This window comes from Meleagris gallopavo, chromosome 1 (assembly GCF_000146605.3).
Source record: "Meleagris gallopavo isolate NT-WF06-2002-E0010 breed Aviagen turkey brand Nicholas breeding stock chromosome 1, Turkey_5.1, whole genome shotgun sequence".
Lineage (NCBI taxonomy): Eukaryota > Metazoa > Chordata > Aves > Galliformes > Phasianidae > Meleagris > Meleagris gallopavo.
In genome coordinates this window covers 52,607,606-52,623,069 of record NC_015011.2, presented here as the reverse complement: position 1 = coordinate 52,623,069, position 15,464 = coordinate 52,607,606, and the positions used below count along the sequence as shown (strand labels likewise).

The window sequence follows — 15,464 nt, the reverse complement described above, 5'->3', positions numbered from 1 at the left end:
AAACCACCTTTTTTTCTTTTAAAGAAACAATCAGCAGCCCTAAATAAACAGAAAAAAATACCAACAACTCTGAAACCCTCAGATTAAAAGTGGAAGTGGTTTGTAAATTTGGTATCCCCTTACATAAATGAAAGAGAAGGATGAAATGCTAGTAATTCTGAATTAGAGATTTTTGAAGTTATTCAGACCAAACTGGAAATCTTCATAGAGAATGGAAATGAAAACTTTATAAAGCTGAAAGGAAGGAATGTAACAGTTAAGATGGAGTTTGAGCAAGGTTAGAGGGAATTTGAAGAGCAAATAGTAGAAAGTTAATGCTGAAAGCTCAGTACACTGAAAGCAGAAAACTGGAGAGAACCAGTAGGCCACCCCAAACAGTAAGTGGAGGGAACAATTAAAGACAGTAAGGATATTGACAAGAATCTAAATGATTCATTTGCATCAGTCTTCACCAGAAATGGTTTCTAAATGAGAGACTCACACTTTTTAAATAACAAAGATAAGGAGAGGTCATGGACTGAAGACTCAAGAGAGAAGAGCGTGGAACAAATCAATAAATCAAAGGCATTAAGTTATCAAGTTTATCTGACATTTCTTGAAGAATTTGGGAGAAATCTGAGAATTAAGTAGCAAAGATGTTAGCAAACATCTATTGCAGAAGAGGACTGGTGGTCAGTCAGTATTATAGCTGAGTTGGGGATTTTTGCTGGTCGTGTTTTTTTCATTCTGTCTGAGGATCCTTGGCAGTTAAAAGACAGGTAAGTAAGCCTAATTTGCTATCAAGTAATTGGCTAAAATGTGTTAGAATTACACAAGCCCCACATCTCACAACCTGGGAAGTACACAGACAAACACAACATGACAGAAACAAGTCAGAATCAGGTCTCTAAGGAAAAACAAGAAGACTCTGAACCTACTGCCAATCTCAGAGCTGGTAACACCAGCCCACACACCTAAGCCTATCCAGGATGTCTCACGATTGCACAGATAGGCAGTGAGTAAACTACCACCCTGCCCCTAGTTTGCTTCTCACGATAAATGAGAAAATAATTTTCACACTGATAGTGCTACACCCAAAATAAGTACAGGTCCATGCTACAGGTTATGGTGTCACAGGGCAATCTAGTCCATCCTTGGGCAACACTGTTAAGTCAAGGAGAAATGTACATCCAGAAATGAAAATTTTTAGATATATATGAAACACAACAGTGGCCACACTGAAAATCTGACAGTAGATTTGTGTAGGAACAAAGGTTCAGCCTCTCCTAGGATCAGCTTTTCATATCTTTCTGTACATTAGATAATCAACAGGACTGTTCTTCTAATTTTCAATACACAATAACCTGGACTGTCAATGGTGAGTAATATAGGACTTGGGGAAGTTTTTGTTTTTTTTTAATAGAAATATATTTTAGCCAGGACTGTCTAAGCACTCGTTTCATTTCTTCCCAGCTCTTCACAGATTTATATGTAAATTTTTATATAAAGCCATTAAGAACCAAAGGAAAGCACTTTGGAAAATTGTGTAGCAATGTACTCTTATACAGTCAACACTCCCAGGGGAAAAAGTAGTAATTACACATAGCTTCCCACCCCTTTTTATTCCTTGTCAAAAATGTTGCCTTTTTTGACTTTTCTTATATATACACAACATGATGAACTGATATTTGCAGTTTAAATGTCTGGTTTAACTGCATGGTTTCCACCGTAACAGAAAGCTCTCACAAAATGTCAGGTTGGAAATAAAACCAAGCTCTAGAGGGATGAAGCAGGGAGGAAAGTAAAAGATGCAGTGGCTGAAAAACAAAATGGAACAAAGTGAGCATAATGCACTGTGGATCCATTTTCCCAGCTCAGGCAATGGTATTGGTACATGTGGTTGCACAGGGATCTGGGGAAGGGAGAGAGACACATTTCTCACTGAGTTGTTTCTGCTTTCTCTATTAACATTGCAAAAGAAATTACAAATAGCCCTGCAAAGGGTAGTGCATTAAACCTCATCTCCTTATCCAATGTAAACACAACATTAATACTGAAGAATAAAGAAAACGGTAAAAAGTCCAGTGTCTTGTTTTCTGTGTTCTGCTTGTTAGGTTTCCTTTCCACCCTCCAGAATATTCTTGTGTGTATCGAAGTTGTGAACTTGACCAGTCCACATTTAAGCAAACACTCACACTCAGATTCCCAACACATTCTTTTCTCCCTCGAATGGGGAATTTATTCCTAACAGTTCTGTTCCTTTTATTTATATACTCCTTTAACGAAGTAGTTCTCAGACCTTGTAGCAGGCAGGAGAGCACTCAGGCTGTAAGTTGCCATGCTTGTATTGCCTGTTCAGCAAAGTAGTCCACTTAAAGCCCAATGCCCGATGCCTTCACAGATGGGCGTGCACTGAATGAGTCTACGAATCAATATCCCCCACACAAAATGCCTTGTAGGCAAAATCCAATTCTTGCCTAAAAAAGATAAAGAGTTACAACCAGGCCCTTTATTTTATGAGACACACATGAACAAGTTGCTCAGGTGAAAGCAGATCTTACACTGATAGGTTTTGTTCACTTTCTAGCCGAGCTACTGATCTCCTTTACTGGACCATTAGAACCGAATATGGCAAAGAAATACAAGGGGAACATTTCCTCGGCAAGGAAAGGAACAGCTTTTAGGATGGGGGAATGGCAGGGCAGGGCATAGGGGATTTTCCTGATAAAATGTAACTAATTTGAGAATAAAAGACCAACCAATACCATTTACACACCTAAACCAGTAACACCTTCTCTGGAGTGCAGTATTATATAAGTGTCCCCTACATTTTCAAGGCTAATTCAGACTTTTGGCTCATCCTGCATTAACAAGGTCATCCATGTTGAGGGCCACTATGAATGTTCACAGGTGAAAGTTCCCTTTCAGAGTAGTGCAGATTTGAAATTCACAGGACAGCGACCCGAAGATCTTCCTTTAGAGTTAAAAACTATGTCTCATAATTAAATAGCAACATGAAATCTTATATTCTGAAGGTCTGTCTTTGCTCTGCAGTTAAGAGAACAGAGTACATTCCCAGCTCATGCCTCATTCTCACCTCCTGTGGTATGGCTGGTGAGTGGCCGGCCCCTCTCATTGACACCTCACAAATGCTAAAGCTGAAAGGCCTGGGATCATTGAGGAAGGGGCTAATGACCTCAGTCTGAAGACATGTCACTTCAAATCCCTACTATTAGAACTGCCAGGTATGGTATAAAAACAGAAAGTATTTCTCAGTCTGAAGTTTGAAGACTGGGCCCGAAACGTTGAGTGGCTCCTCCCTCCGGCATCTCTGTTTCCTGTAAATGGGCTCTGCTGTGCTAGCTGTTGTTCTCTGCCGTGAGATATTTGAGAGCTGCGAAGCCATAGTGACGTGACATGTCCTGCTGGAATTCCTCCTTCAGGGTCTTGAGACAGATGCGGTATTGCTTGTTGGAGCGGAACTTGGTGATGTCGAAGCTGGGGGCATGCGGCATGTGGATCATGTAGGCATTGGGCAGCACCGTGAACTCGTACTCCTGGGGGAGAAAGACACCGGCTGTGAGGGGTGATCCCAAGCCCTCCTGCAGCGCACCTCTCTCATGCCTCCACAGACAAGCACGTTCCATCACGCGACAGCGCAGTGTAGGCCTCAAAAACAACTAACTCACACAACTATGCCAAATAAACCTTTTTTCAAGTTATACTTTTTTCTGTGTATGAAACACTACTTTGTCTTTGAAAATATTTTTCTCAATATAAGCCAAATAATAGCAAAATCGTGCTGCGGTCATGCCTGAAGCCATGTCTGCAGCACAGATTTTGAAGTAGTGCGCTTGCAACCAACTGTGAATGCACACAGTGTGGGCCTCAAATATCCATGTAAAAGCCTGCTCTTGCCCCTGTAATTTGTCTCACTTGTGATGCTAGAATAAGCAACATTTAAAAAGGCATATCCTGTGTTGCTTTGCCTTTATGCTAAGATAACCAGAGCAGCAAAACTGTCCCAGACTATTTATAAACCTGAAGTAGTGGGAGAATATGGTATCTTTTATAGGTTGTGTGTGAAGATGGACCTACTAATTCCATATACTTTGAGAAAGTTTTATGTAAATCAACTTATCCTTCACAGTCTAATGTATTGTGCCAATTCCTCTATTATTTCACTAACTCGTTTTATTTATATCTGGCCAAGTTTCTGACATTTCTTGTCGCTGTTAAAAATGATACCTCATCTAAGTTGCAGTTACTCTTGTTAGATTTGCTCAATTTTTATAATTGATATTATTTTTATATATGGTCGATGGGGCAAAACTGGACAAAGAGTGCTTCCTAGAAAAGTTGAACAGTAGCTACCATAGGATGTACAAGAACCAAGTATCTGCCCCACAAGGGACTGGGCAGGAAACGAATGTGAATCTCAGCACTCTGTAGCCAAGCAAAGTACTCAGACCACTAGGGTTATGCTAGCTACCTTCTTCATATGAGATCTAAGAAAATCTGAGTTCACATGAGATGCAAATGACAAGACACTTCAAAATCTTCACAAGCACATCTGCTGTTGTCTTCACCCAGTTTTCATTTACAACTGTTGTTACATTGCATTATTAACCATCTTTGCCTAAGACAGTGGAATAGCCATTGAGCTTCTCTGGAGCATGCTGGCTTTAAAAGAAATTGTGCTGAACTTCCCCTGGTTTGCACATTCCAGTCATTCATAGCTTGAGGAGTCTGTGAAGGGACACAGACTATTTGTCAGGGAAAGACATTTATGGGAGAGAACACAACTGAGCTAATAAGCACTAGAATTTTCACCTACAGATCTTTCTTCATCAAACAAAATACAATCGACCAAGAAGATATTGAAAACTACTGGGTTAAGATGCTACCAAAAACCAGGTGTTTGAGGAACACAGCCCAAAATGAAGGTGCTAAGGCTGCAGTGCTGTCCCAGAAACACTTAGGAAACAGCAGCGCCATATATGGGAATGGGCCTCACTGAGCTTGTTAGGGATGACAAGCACAGAGGAAGAGCAAAATAATCTGGTGTTCACAGGCAGAACTCTTTTAGTTGGAAAAAAATTAGAACTAATGGGAAATCAAATACAGAAACAAAGGCCATGATGGAATGAGGAGAGACGATAAACAACAAATTGTGTAATAACTCTGCAGGACCTTAACATCAAGGCCTGAATCTGCAGAGGAAGATAAATCCCCCTCATATAATCTTTTCTGTTGTGCATCTCATTCTGTTTCCATCTCAAGTCTATAATCCTGAAAGTCGGTGACTGTTTATGCTCTGCAGTGTAAACTGTTAGCACAGCAATGCTCCATCCCTGAAAGGCCTTTAGGCACATAAAAGATTCCAAAAAAAAAATACTAGCCTGCTGCTAATGAGCCCCTTTGAAAGATGCTGGGCTGGGCTAGAAAAAGATGCTTGCAGTCTAATTCCACAATCACTGGAAGAGCAGGCAAAGGTTTCATAATTGCCCATCCCTACCACAAGAAAATGTCTGTCGAGAAAGGAAAGCGCTTGTGGGAACCTTTGTCCCTACCTCACATGTTATAAATACTTCAGACGGTGACTGTCATTATCTGTGTATTTTTATAGCATCCAGCTCAGTGGACATCTGTGTATGCCCCTAGAATAATAATGAAGATAATCTCCACGTTGTGCTGCTTTGAAGGATGGTTAGTGGCACAGGCTCTTGGTAAGGAGTCTCCCACAGTCCTTCTGACAGACACTGCAGTTGCAAGGAGCTGGGAAATAATTCAATTGAGGAGCTGTTTTGCCTGCTGATAACAGAGCCAGCCAAATAGCTGGCAGCAACCTGATCCAATGCTGAAGCTGAAGGAATGCCTTATGAATGCCTGGTGCAGTGTTTCCTCGTTTTTAAGGAAGGGATGTCACCCCATTTATCCCAATTCCTTCCTCCTACATTAAGGAGCAGCCAGTGGAAGGAGACAGAATTCAGGAGATGGATCAAAATATACAGCAGAAGGAGTGGTTGGGAGATCAAAGCTCCCTGAAGAAAAAGCCCAAATAAGCCCCAGCTAGGGAAATATCTGAATTTATTGAAAACAGAACAACAGGATAGTGCAGCATATTTTGGGCTAGCCCAGGGAATCTGGTATTTCTAGCTGCCATAGGGGAAAGTAGTATGTCTCCTCCAGGGTGATTTTGTGGAAAAACAGGCCAATACCCGTGTCATTACAGATGAAAGCAGAACTTCTTTTCAATGTGTTTTTAAGGCTGAAAGAGTGAGAAAAACAATTCCCCAACTTAGTTAGCTCTGTCCCAATGGCCATTTAAAATACCTGAGCTATGATCAACTTTGAAAAATGTTCCAATTTCTTACATTTGAGTCTGCATGTTAAGCAAATGTCTCTGAACAAAAGAGTTAAATCGTTAAGTGCCAAATCAGAGCTGCCAGTGGGGATGCAAGCCTTGATACTCAGATTAACAAATAATAAATCATCACACTGGCATTCTCCACAACTGATAGTTAATTGATTAGTGTTTGGAAAGTGCACAAGAAAATTAAACTGCTATGGCAGAGCAATTATTATTAATGATAACATAATGGACAATATCTTTTATGTAGTCTGTAATCATTTTTTTTCTCAACATAAGAAGGCAAGGATTTGTTGTGAATGCCCTTTTGCAAACAAGGGGCAAATGGCATGCAGCCCAAAGTGATTATGTGGTTTTGCAACAGAAGTGGAAAATATTCTACCCACATGCTTGCTTGCATGAAAAACACTGTATCCTGCACCCCAAAGACACAATCTCCCAATAACTTGCTGTAGGTCCATGTTGTGATAACAGAAGTTAGCAAAGCGGCGTACAGCTGGCCAAAAAGTATGGTTTTTCAGTTAACGTGAAGTGCTACTAGCTCAAAACCTGGAACTGCAGGCAAACATAAAACAAACAAACAAAACCCACCAAAATAAATGGAAATGCCATGATCCAAACCCTGTTGTTTAACATACTGGTTATTTTCGCATCCAAGAACAGCAGGGAAGCACGAACTGCCATTTCATGGAGAGCTCCCATGGAGCCATAACCACTTCCAGCTTAAAAATCTGGGACTGTGGCAGGGACTTTGGCAGCTCTGAGAACTCTGGCGACAGTCTGGGGCTTTCGAGGTTTCTCTGCAACCTTATTCTTATATATTCTGCCCAGAAGCACCAGCCCAAGCCAGATCCAAGAGGAAGTAGCCCAAGGATCAAACACCTTGATCCTCTGGAGTGTGTCACGTAGCCAGAATCTCAGAAATGTGAAGTCCTTGGCTTTGCAGAGATGCGCTCTAAATCCAGGCTAGAAATTGAAGGTGCTTGCCTTGGATTCAATTTAGGATTGCCTTCTAAATTCTAAATTAGCAGCTGGGACTTATCAACCTCTAACTGAGAAGCTTGCAGTCATGTGTATAGATTCCACAGTAGGTGATGGGGCTGGTAGCAAGTACTGGGCAGGCAGCATCACGCTACTCCCAGACAGCAGCTTATGCAGCACTGTCAAATGAACTAAGGAATCACAGAATGGCTTAGGTTGGAAGGGACCTTAAAGAACATCCAGTTCCAATCCCCCTGCCATGGACACAGTTGCCACCTACTAGATATGGAAATTCTCTTTAATGCTTTACAAGGACTAAACTGCACATTCCCCGCTCAAAAAGCCCTCACTAAGCAGTTAATGAGGCCAGATGAGCACTTCAGCAGTGCAGAAGGTGGATGTCATTTAACAACCCTGCTGCCCGCCCCCCGGCACCCTGGGTGAGTTATGCAGGCATCATCTCCTCACCTGTGCATCCAGCTCCATGATGTGAGCTACTTTGTTCCAGCCAAATCCAACAAACCGTCTGTCATACTCTGGGCAGTCCTTCCTCACAACAACGTATGGCTCGAAGTCTGCTTCCCACTCCACGCGGTACGGGGTGGTGGCTGTTCGCCATTTGGCAAAGTTGGTTGGCGCATGCCCTTTTGTCCACACGTGATACCTTAAGCAGACATAAATGGCATGGACAGGGGGAAGCAATTAAATAGGATGCATCTTGGCGAGGCTACAAAACGTTACTTGTTTGCAAAAAAGGCTCAAAAATAAGGACGTTAGCTTACAGTTCACATCGTCATCTTCAGGACGTATCAGTGGCAATTTCTAGGACTATTTCCAGCACACTTCCCACAGCCTCGATGTGCTCAGTGCTTAAACACATCTAGCTGGTGAAAGGTAGTGTGAAAACACTACCTAACGCTCATGTGAGAAACAATTACAAAATATACAGGCAGTTCATCTCCACTGCAAAGTGCTGCTTCTTGTTCCTAGCAACCAAGTGGTGGTATCGGCGCTCTAAAATCAGCGTGAAATCCTGCAGCTCTCTTAAGGCCCTGAAAATTAGCTATTTCTACACCACACTGACATTCACGATCTGCTTTATATGTAATTTTATAATTTGTATGAGAGACACCTGCAGCTCCAGATAGATGTTCTGTTTTATTAATTACTGTTATTTCTATGGTAGAAGCCAAAGTGCATAATTAAATTAATAAGTAAAATACCACATAAGGGCTTTCTGCTGCACTTTCTATATTGCAGGGAGTGCCCATGTGATCTTGAGTAAGGTAATCAATTTGATTTACAAAAAAAGATCCTTTTATACTTTGTTAATTTTGTTTAGGCCGCAGCGGGTTCCTTCCAAGCACAGCTTGAATCCACCCCATTAGTGCCAGGGTCAATGATTCTCTCGCCCACTTACTTTTCTTACACCTTTCCAAAAATCAATGAGACAGGCTCTTTCTGCAGGCTCATAGATTAAATAATGAAACAAAGGCATAGCAGGCCATCTGTATTACAGTGTTCTGAGATGTGTAACAGAAGGGGCAAAACAAACATCCTGCCAGTTTGTAATGCAGGGTACATGAAATTCACAAGGATGACTCATGTTCTCAAAGTGTAGAGATTTAAGCTTTAACTATTTGCAGAATTGGGACCTGAGGCAATGGCTCAAGCCAGAAATTCTCACAATGCTGCAAGCCATTGCTGAAAGCAGAAATATAGAATCATAATCTAAGAGTTGCCACTTCGGCTGTGTGTTCGTATGGCTTACCACTGGACAAACAGAAGTGCCCAGCTTCACTGACTTATTGTTCAGGGGCGGAACAGGAGGATGGAATTACTAGGACAGTAATGGTGTCCCAAGGAACTTCTGGTCCTTTGGAGGCTGCATTTCTAACTTATACACAGACTGAATCACTTTCAGCTATCTACCTTGAGGACCAGGAAAGAAAGCCCTTCTGTATTAAAAAAAAACAACAACTGATAGTGAATTAGTTAATCAGAAGTTATTAGAAATCAGTGCCAGATTTTAAAAGAAGGTTATAGTCTGTAATGGCCTTTGGAACCATCTCCGAGAAACCCATTCCTTTTCTTGGCTCTTTCAGGAAAGGACATTTTAACCCATGCAGCCACTAATGGGCAGCTATCTATGCTAGAAAAAATGCAATCATAATACAGAGCTTAAAATGATATGCAATTGTGGAAGATGCTGTATCTTCTAACATCTTACCTCTGGCATTTTGAAATTAATGATGATGATAATAATAATGACTACTAAACACTCACAAAGTGATTTGGATCTTCAAAGCCTCATGCAAACTTTGGTTAATTGAGAGATTCCTGAAGAGAGTCAAGCAAATGCTGCTGTTCTTCTAGCAAAGCTCTCTCACTGATTAACACAGTGGGGGGAACAGGGCACTAACCATAAAAACATCACTTACTTTTGCCCCTTTCTGGGGATATTAATATAAGCATACACATTAGCTAAGGTATAAACTCTGTAAGAGGAGAGAATGGACCAGCAGGAAAACTAAAATTGCAGGGAACAGACAATGAAGAGAAAATAGGGAAGTGAGATTGGAGAGACAAGAGAAAACAGAAAGAAAGGAACAGACCAAATAATAACAGAGAAAATAATACCAGAGATCTTCTACTTGCCTCTTCAGGGCAACTGATGTGCGTGGAAGGAAAGAAGCAGACACAGAAGTGGCTGAGGTCAGGACAAAAAGGAAAATGTGTACAGGATGGTCTAATAAGGTGTACATACTGTCTATAGTGAAATAATAAGACTAGAAGCTGGAATTGTGAGAGTTTAAGATTACATACATGTGTTTACAAAGAGTATGTACCAGGTATCATGCCCACATATATATATGTGCACACATACAATCTGCTGGAGCTAGGTCTTAGCCAGTGACTAATCATCACGTGAAATGTACTGCAAAATGAGCATATGCAGACATCATCGCATGATGTTCTTATAGGGGAAGCTGCCATAAAAGAGTGTGCCATTTCCAAGAGATTTTGATTTAGGTAATATAAATGTAGAAAATGGTTCACTGTCTGTATTGGTCTTCCATCAGCAGGACAAATGAGTAAATCTAGTTTTCCTGCTCAGATCCTTCTCATCCAAGATTTAAACACACACTGAATTTTAAGGCCACTTTCAATCTCACAGACTCCTGGAAATAGTCTGTCTTAGTGAAAATAGTGACCATAGCATTTTCAAGCACAGTAGAAATTTTGAAAAATTCCAACAAAGTCACCTTCTCTGGAGAAGAGAAGGTTCTGGGGAGACCTCATTATGGCCTTCCAGTACTTGAAGGGAGTTTATATGCAAGAGGGAGACTGACTTCTTAGGACAGGACAAGAGGATAAGGATCTAAAATAAAAGAAGGGAGATCTAAGTTAGATGTTAGGAAGAAACTCTTTACACAGAGGGTGGTGAGGCACTGGCACAGGCTGCCCAGAGATGGTGGACTGTGCATTGTGGATGCAATCAGTTAATTAGTTAATCAGTCATTGTTGGTTATGTTTTCTCAATGTGATGCATCTCCTACCAGCTGTGGCTTTCCTTGAGCCTGAAAAATGTGTAGGTAGTACATTTGTGGTTCATCAGCTACCACCCAACCACAAGGCAGGCACGTCCTTGTGAGGCATAGTCACTGCCAGCACCTGCACACAAAGCCAGCAATCTGTGACAAAGCATCCCACCACTGCAGAGGGTTTCCACCCTCTGCACATCCAGTAATCCATAGATGCTCACGTCTTCCTTTTTCTTTTGGTGCTGACTGGGGGCTGTAATTGAGAGCTGTTTTGTATTTCTTAGCTGCCCAGAGGTAGAAAAGGTCACAATTTGGAAAAGAGGTGACAAAAGCAATTTCAGCCAAGGAAAGATCGTAATCTATAGTGTGGTGTGAGGGACTGGGATGCTGCAGGCACTCTCAGCAATCACTGTCACAGCAGTCCTCCCCAGCTCCCTCCCAACTGCTCAGCCTTGAATTGCAGCATTATTAAAGCACCTTGGTGGACGTAGAAATTCTCAGTCCAGATCACAGCTGCTTTGTGGCTGTTGATAGATTTCAGCAATGAAATGAGCGAAAGGAAACTAGGGAAGCATCTGTAAACTGTTTCCTACATTAATATGTAAACCAGCAATAGAACTCACATCCTTCACTTCTTATTTAACCTTGTCCTGGCAAAACTCCCACTAAAGACATTTCTGTGTGAGACTTGAGAAAGGACCTGCAAATCTGGCTGTGTACCTAACATGCCAACATGCTGTACAGCTTGACAATGAAATCTGTAGTGGAAGACCACTGCTGCACAGGCTGAAAATTTGGCTGCTGGTGGAATGTAACAACTGTAAATCCTGAGAATGTTACTTTCCACTGGGAGGATTTTTTCTTTCAATTATGGGAGAAACAAATATTTTCTGTCAACAAATATATTGTCATTTTGCATATCTTAAAAAAAAAAAAAAGAGCCATAGGAGAGAGAAAAATGCTTGGTCTGTCATTACCCTCATGTAATTTTCAAGAGAAAGGCATGACTTCCTAATATCTCAGTCATTTTGTGCTTCTATTTCAGAGTAATCACTTGTAGATGGAGGGTCAGAATTGTGTGTTCCAGGCTCACACAGGCTGTTTGCTCTGACATCTGCATAAAGCAACATGAAAGAAGGGTGGCTGCTGCGATGAGAGATGTGCATAATGCAATGAATGGAAGAATTGCAAGGAAAGCTCTAAGGCAAGGAAAGGATGGATGAGATGATAAAGAGCTCTGCTGGCCACGGGTAATACTTAGCGTTTTCATAGTTCTTATCTCTAGATCTTGAAATACTGAATAAAGGAGAGGTGAACATTGTTACCCGCATTTCAGAGATGGAGAACAAAGATGTAAGAAAGGGAACTGATTTATGTATCACCTCTCAGCGGGGCAGTAGCGGAGCTGGGACAAGAACACAGCTCCTAAGACCCCTGTCTGTGCAGTATCTGAAGGCCATATTGTACTCTTGCCATCACTATGATCTTTTACAATTGTCTGCTAATCAGACCTTACCACACACCCATGAGACAGTTAACCCCTGGTAGCTGTATTTTAAAACTGAAGAGTCTGGCAGATAATATAAGTGAGTTGTTCACAGCCACAAAAGGAGTCCGTTTCAGAGAGGAGCTCCAAATTTAGGTGTTCTTCACTTCTCAGCTCTAGTCAGAAGTTGACTTTTACCTCTGCATTGTGAAAATACAGCTATTTAAGCAGCTATTTCATACTTCATAAGACCACATGGCAAGCCTGTATTTGTTTTTCCAATCAGTCAGTGAGGAAGCGAACCGATAAGCAGAGAGAAATTATTTTTGGTCACATGAGGGACACAGCTATCCAGATAGTATTTGGCAGCCAAGAAGCAAATTACATGCACATGAGTGTAATGGTTGCGCCTGATTTCATAGAGCAATAAAAAATGATGAAAATAAAACAAATTCAATTTAACATCTGAAGTCTTTCAGTAGAGGAGTATAATACTAGATAAAAAGCTGAGCTTACAGATGGAATATGTCCACATGTGACTGTTCACCCCTTCTCTATGAAAAGGGAAAAAAATCCAATATGTTTCTTAATGGAGCTAGATAGCTGACAGAAAAAAAGAAAAATCAAATATTCACAGAAAGTCAAAAAAATCTTTAGAGGTAATGAACAAAAGTTCAACGACAGTACTTTCCATTACCTGAACGTGAAGAGAGTTCCCATGTCCAACATAGATAGCAGCTCTGCTTTTGACTTGGGGAAGGAGAGGCGGTAGCGTAGGGTTTCAAAAGCCGGTATGATCAGAGCTTTCTTGGTGTTAGCCAGGTCTAGCTGGGTGACTGACTTCCTGGCAAAGAAAACAATAAATACAAGCATGAAAATGTTAAGCTGAGAAAATTCTTTGGCATTTCAACATAAAGAGAATGGGCAGTTTGATACTGCAAATGTGATTGTGGCCCATATTCTTTACTGTAAGTACACTGTTCTTTTCTCTCCTATGGAAGACACCCACCCTCAAGAATACTGGCTGCCATGAAGGTCAGCCTTTGTTCTAGGCAAGTCAAAAGGACATGGTAAATGAGCAGAAGTGTTTCCTCATCATGCTCTCCTATGAAAAACAGTTGAGGGAGTTGGGTTTGTTTAGCTTGGAGAGGAAGAGGCCCTGGGAAGACTTCACTGAGATCTTCCAATACTTGAAGGGAGCTTGTAATAAGGAGGGGGATTGACTTTATACACAGTCTGATAGTGATAGGATTAGCTTTAGACTAAAAAAGTAACCTAAAAGAATTTAGGTTAGATGTTAGGAGTTCATTACTCAGAGAGAAGTCAGGCACTGGCACAGGCTGCCCAGAAAAGCTGCAGGTACCCCACCCCTGGACGCATTCAAGGTCATGTTGGATGGGGCTTTGGGCAGCTTGATCTAGTGGCTCCATGGGCAACTCCATGGCAGGGGGATTGAAACTGGTTGTGCTTAGATTGATCCCCTCCAATCTAAGCCATTCTATCATGATGCCCGTGATAGCGTTCAGCTCAAAGCTCATTTGTGTTACTGAGAAGAGCTGTGCATTGGGTGCTCTGAAATACATCGCTTTCTGCCTTCTTTTGCTTCAAGTTAGGCATGTGAAGACTGTTTCAGTGGGTGTGTGCATGCAGGCACACATGCATACTGCATTTTGCATAAAAGAGGCCTTAGGACAATTGCAGCAGGAGAACAACAGCCTGGCAGTTGTATGCATGTTCTGCCAGAGGTATTCCATCAATTCTTCCCTAACAAACTAAAGCCTAGAGAAAAAGAAAGAGAAGTTACTTTTCCATTCCCCAACTGAACCTTAGCATGCTTGTCATTAGAAATAACTCTGTCTCAATTTTTCTTTCATTACCTTTATATTTCATAAGTGAAATATGCTTCTCTTTCCCTGTCATAGTCAGTTCCTCTTAACAGGATTCACTGTCCTGACTTTTATGTTACTGCAACAAGCAATCAAGGACAATGTTGACAAGCAAGAAATTCTCTACAGCCTTATAAGATGAAAGAATTTGGATCACTGTCATAATACCAGGAAAACCAAACAAAACAATTTCCTAGGCCCAGAATACCTAGAATTTATTTCTACTGTCATCAGATAAAAAGGAAAAGAGATAGGCTATTTAATAAAATCTGAATTTTAGAGAATTCATATTGCTTTATGGGCTGTTCTAGAAAAAGAAATCTTTCTGAGAGCCATACTGTATAGTTTGCATTGTTTAAAGAACCTCTGCCACATTCCACTGAACTTTTCACAATTGAAGGATTTTAACAATGTCTTATCATAACTTTACTTTCCTCACTGCTTTCTCCCTCACCATCACTAATGGCTAAGATATCTGCATGTAAATAAATGACTCCTTCACAATCAGCCTCCATGACCTTCCAGAATCACTGAGCAGTGCCAGTGATTCTGGAAGGTCTTTATGATGCTTTTAATGTTTCTTCCCCTTCACACCTTCTCTGCAAGCAGGGCACGCTAACACAGTTACTCTGACAACATCTCAGGCTTTCTGGACTCTGTGCAATCTGTCAGCCTTGAGCGGTGCAGCTTTGAGGATTCAGTTTGAGGAAGAAGCAGATAATGTTTGCAGTGATGCTCATCCTTTGGGCTCTGCAAGGAAAGAGCAGCTTCCATTTATGGCTGCTGCTGTCTCTTTGATGGAGAGCTCTGAAGTCCCATGCAAAAATCATGGTCCCAGCTGTGCTTGGCATTGCTCAAGGATTAGGAGACAATCCTGCCCAACAAAGTTCACAGTCAAAGTTGAACAAGGCTAAAGCAGATGTAGCTATCACGCAGGGGTAAAAGCAGAGGCTGTCAGGCAGAGCAAACTGTGCTGCAACCGGTGTTGAGCGTGACTCATTTTCTAAGATATGGGATACAAGCACTAAAATGATGTGGATATCAATAATTCGTTCTGTATGCTCCCTATTCTTGTCATCTGCAGATTTAGTACTGGTGTCAGTGGCTGAACTGGGCCTTAGATCTCTTGTTGGAAACAGCAGATGACAGTAGTGTTACAAATAAAACCAAGGGCAGAGTGAACAAACAGATACACAAGGCTGAAATCACTGGCA

The 15,464-nt window shown here is 41.4% G+C and overlaps 1 protein-coding gene across 1 annotated transcript in view; it reads right to left on the bottom strand.

Moving 5' to 3' along the window:
- Window positions 1–1,582: 1,582 nt before the first annotated feature.
- The window catches only part of LOC100539641 (LARGE xylosyl- and glucuronyltransferase 1), a 48,054-nt gene continuing 34,172 nt past the window's right edge, over window positions 1,583–15,464 (bottom strand). Inside the window, exons 6-8 of the mRNA XM_010712624.3 lie at window positions 13,062–13,208; window positions 7,802–7,997; window positions 1,583–3,536 (exon numbers count right to left, since the gene is read on the bottom strand). Coding sequence (XP_010710926.1) covers window positions 3,339–3,536; window positions 7,802–7,997; window positions 13,062–13,208 — 541 coding nt within the window. The 3' untranslated portion in view covers window positions 1,583–3,338. The remainder of the gene's footprint in view (window positions 3,537–7,801; window positions 7,998–13,061; window positions 13,209–15,464) is intronic.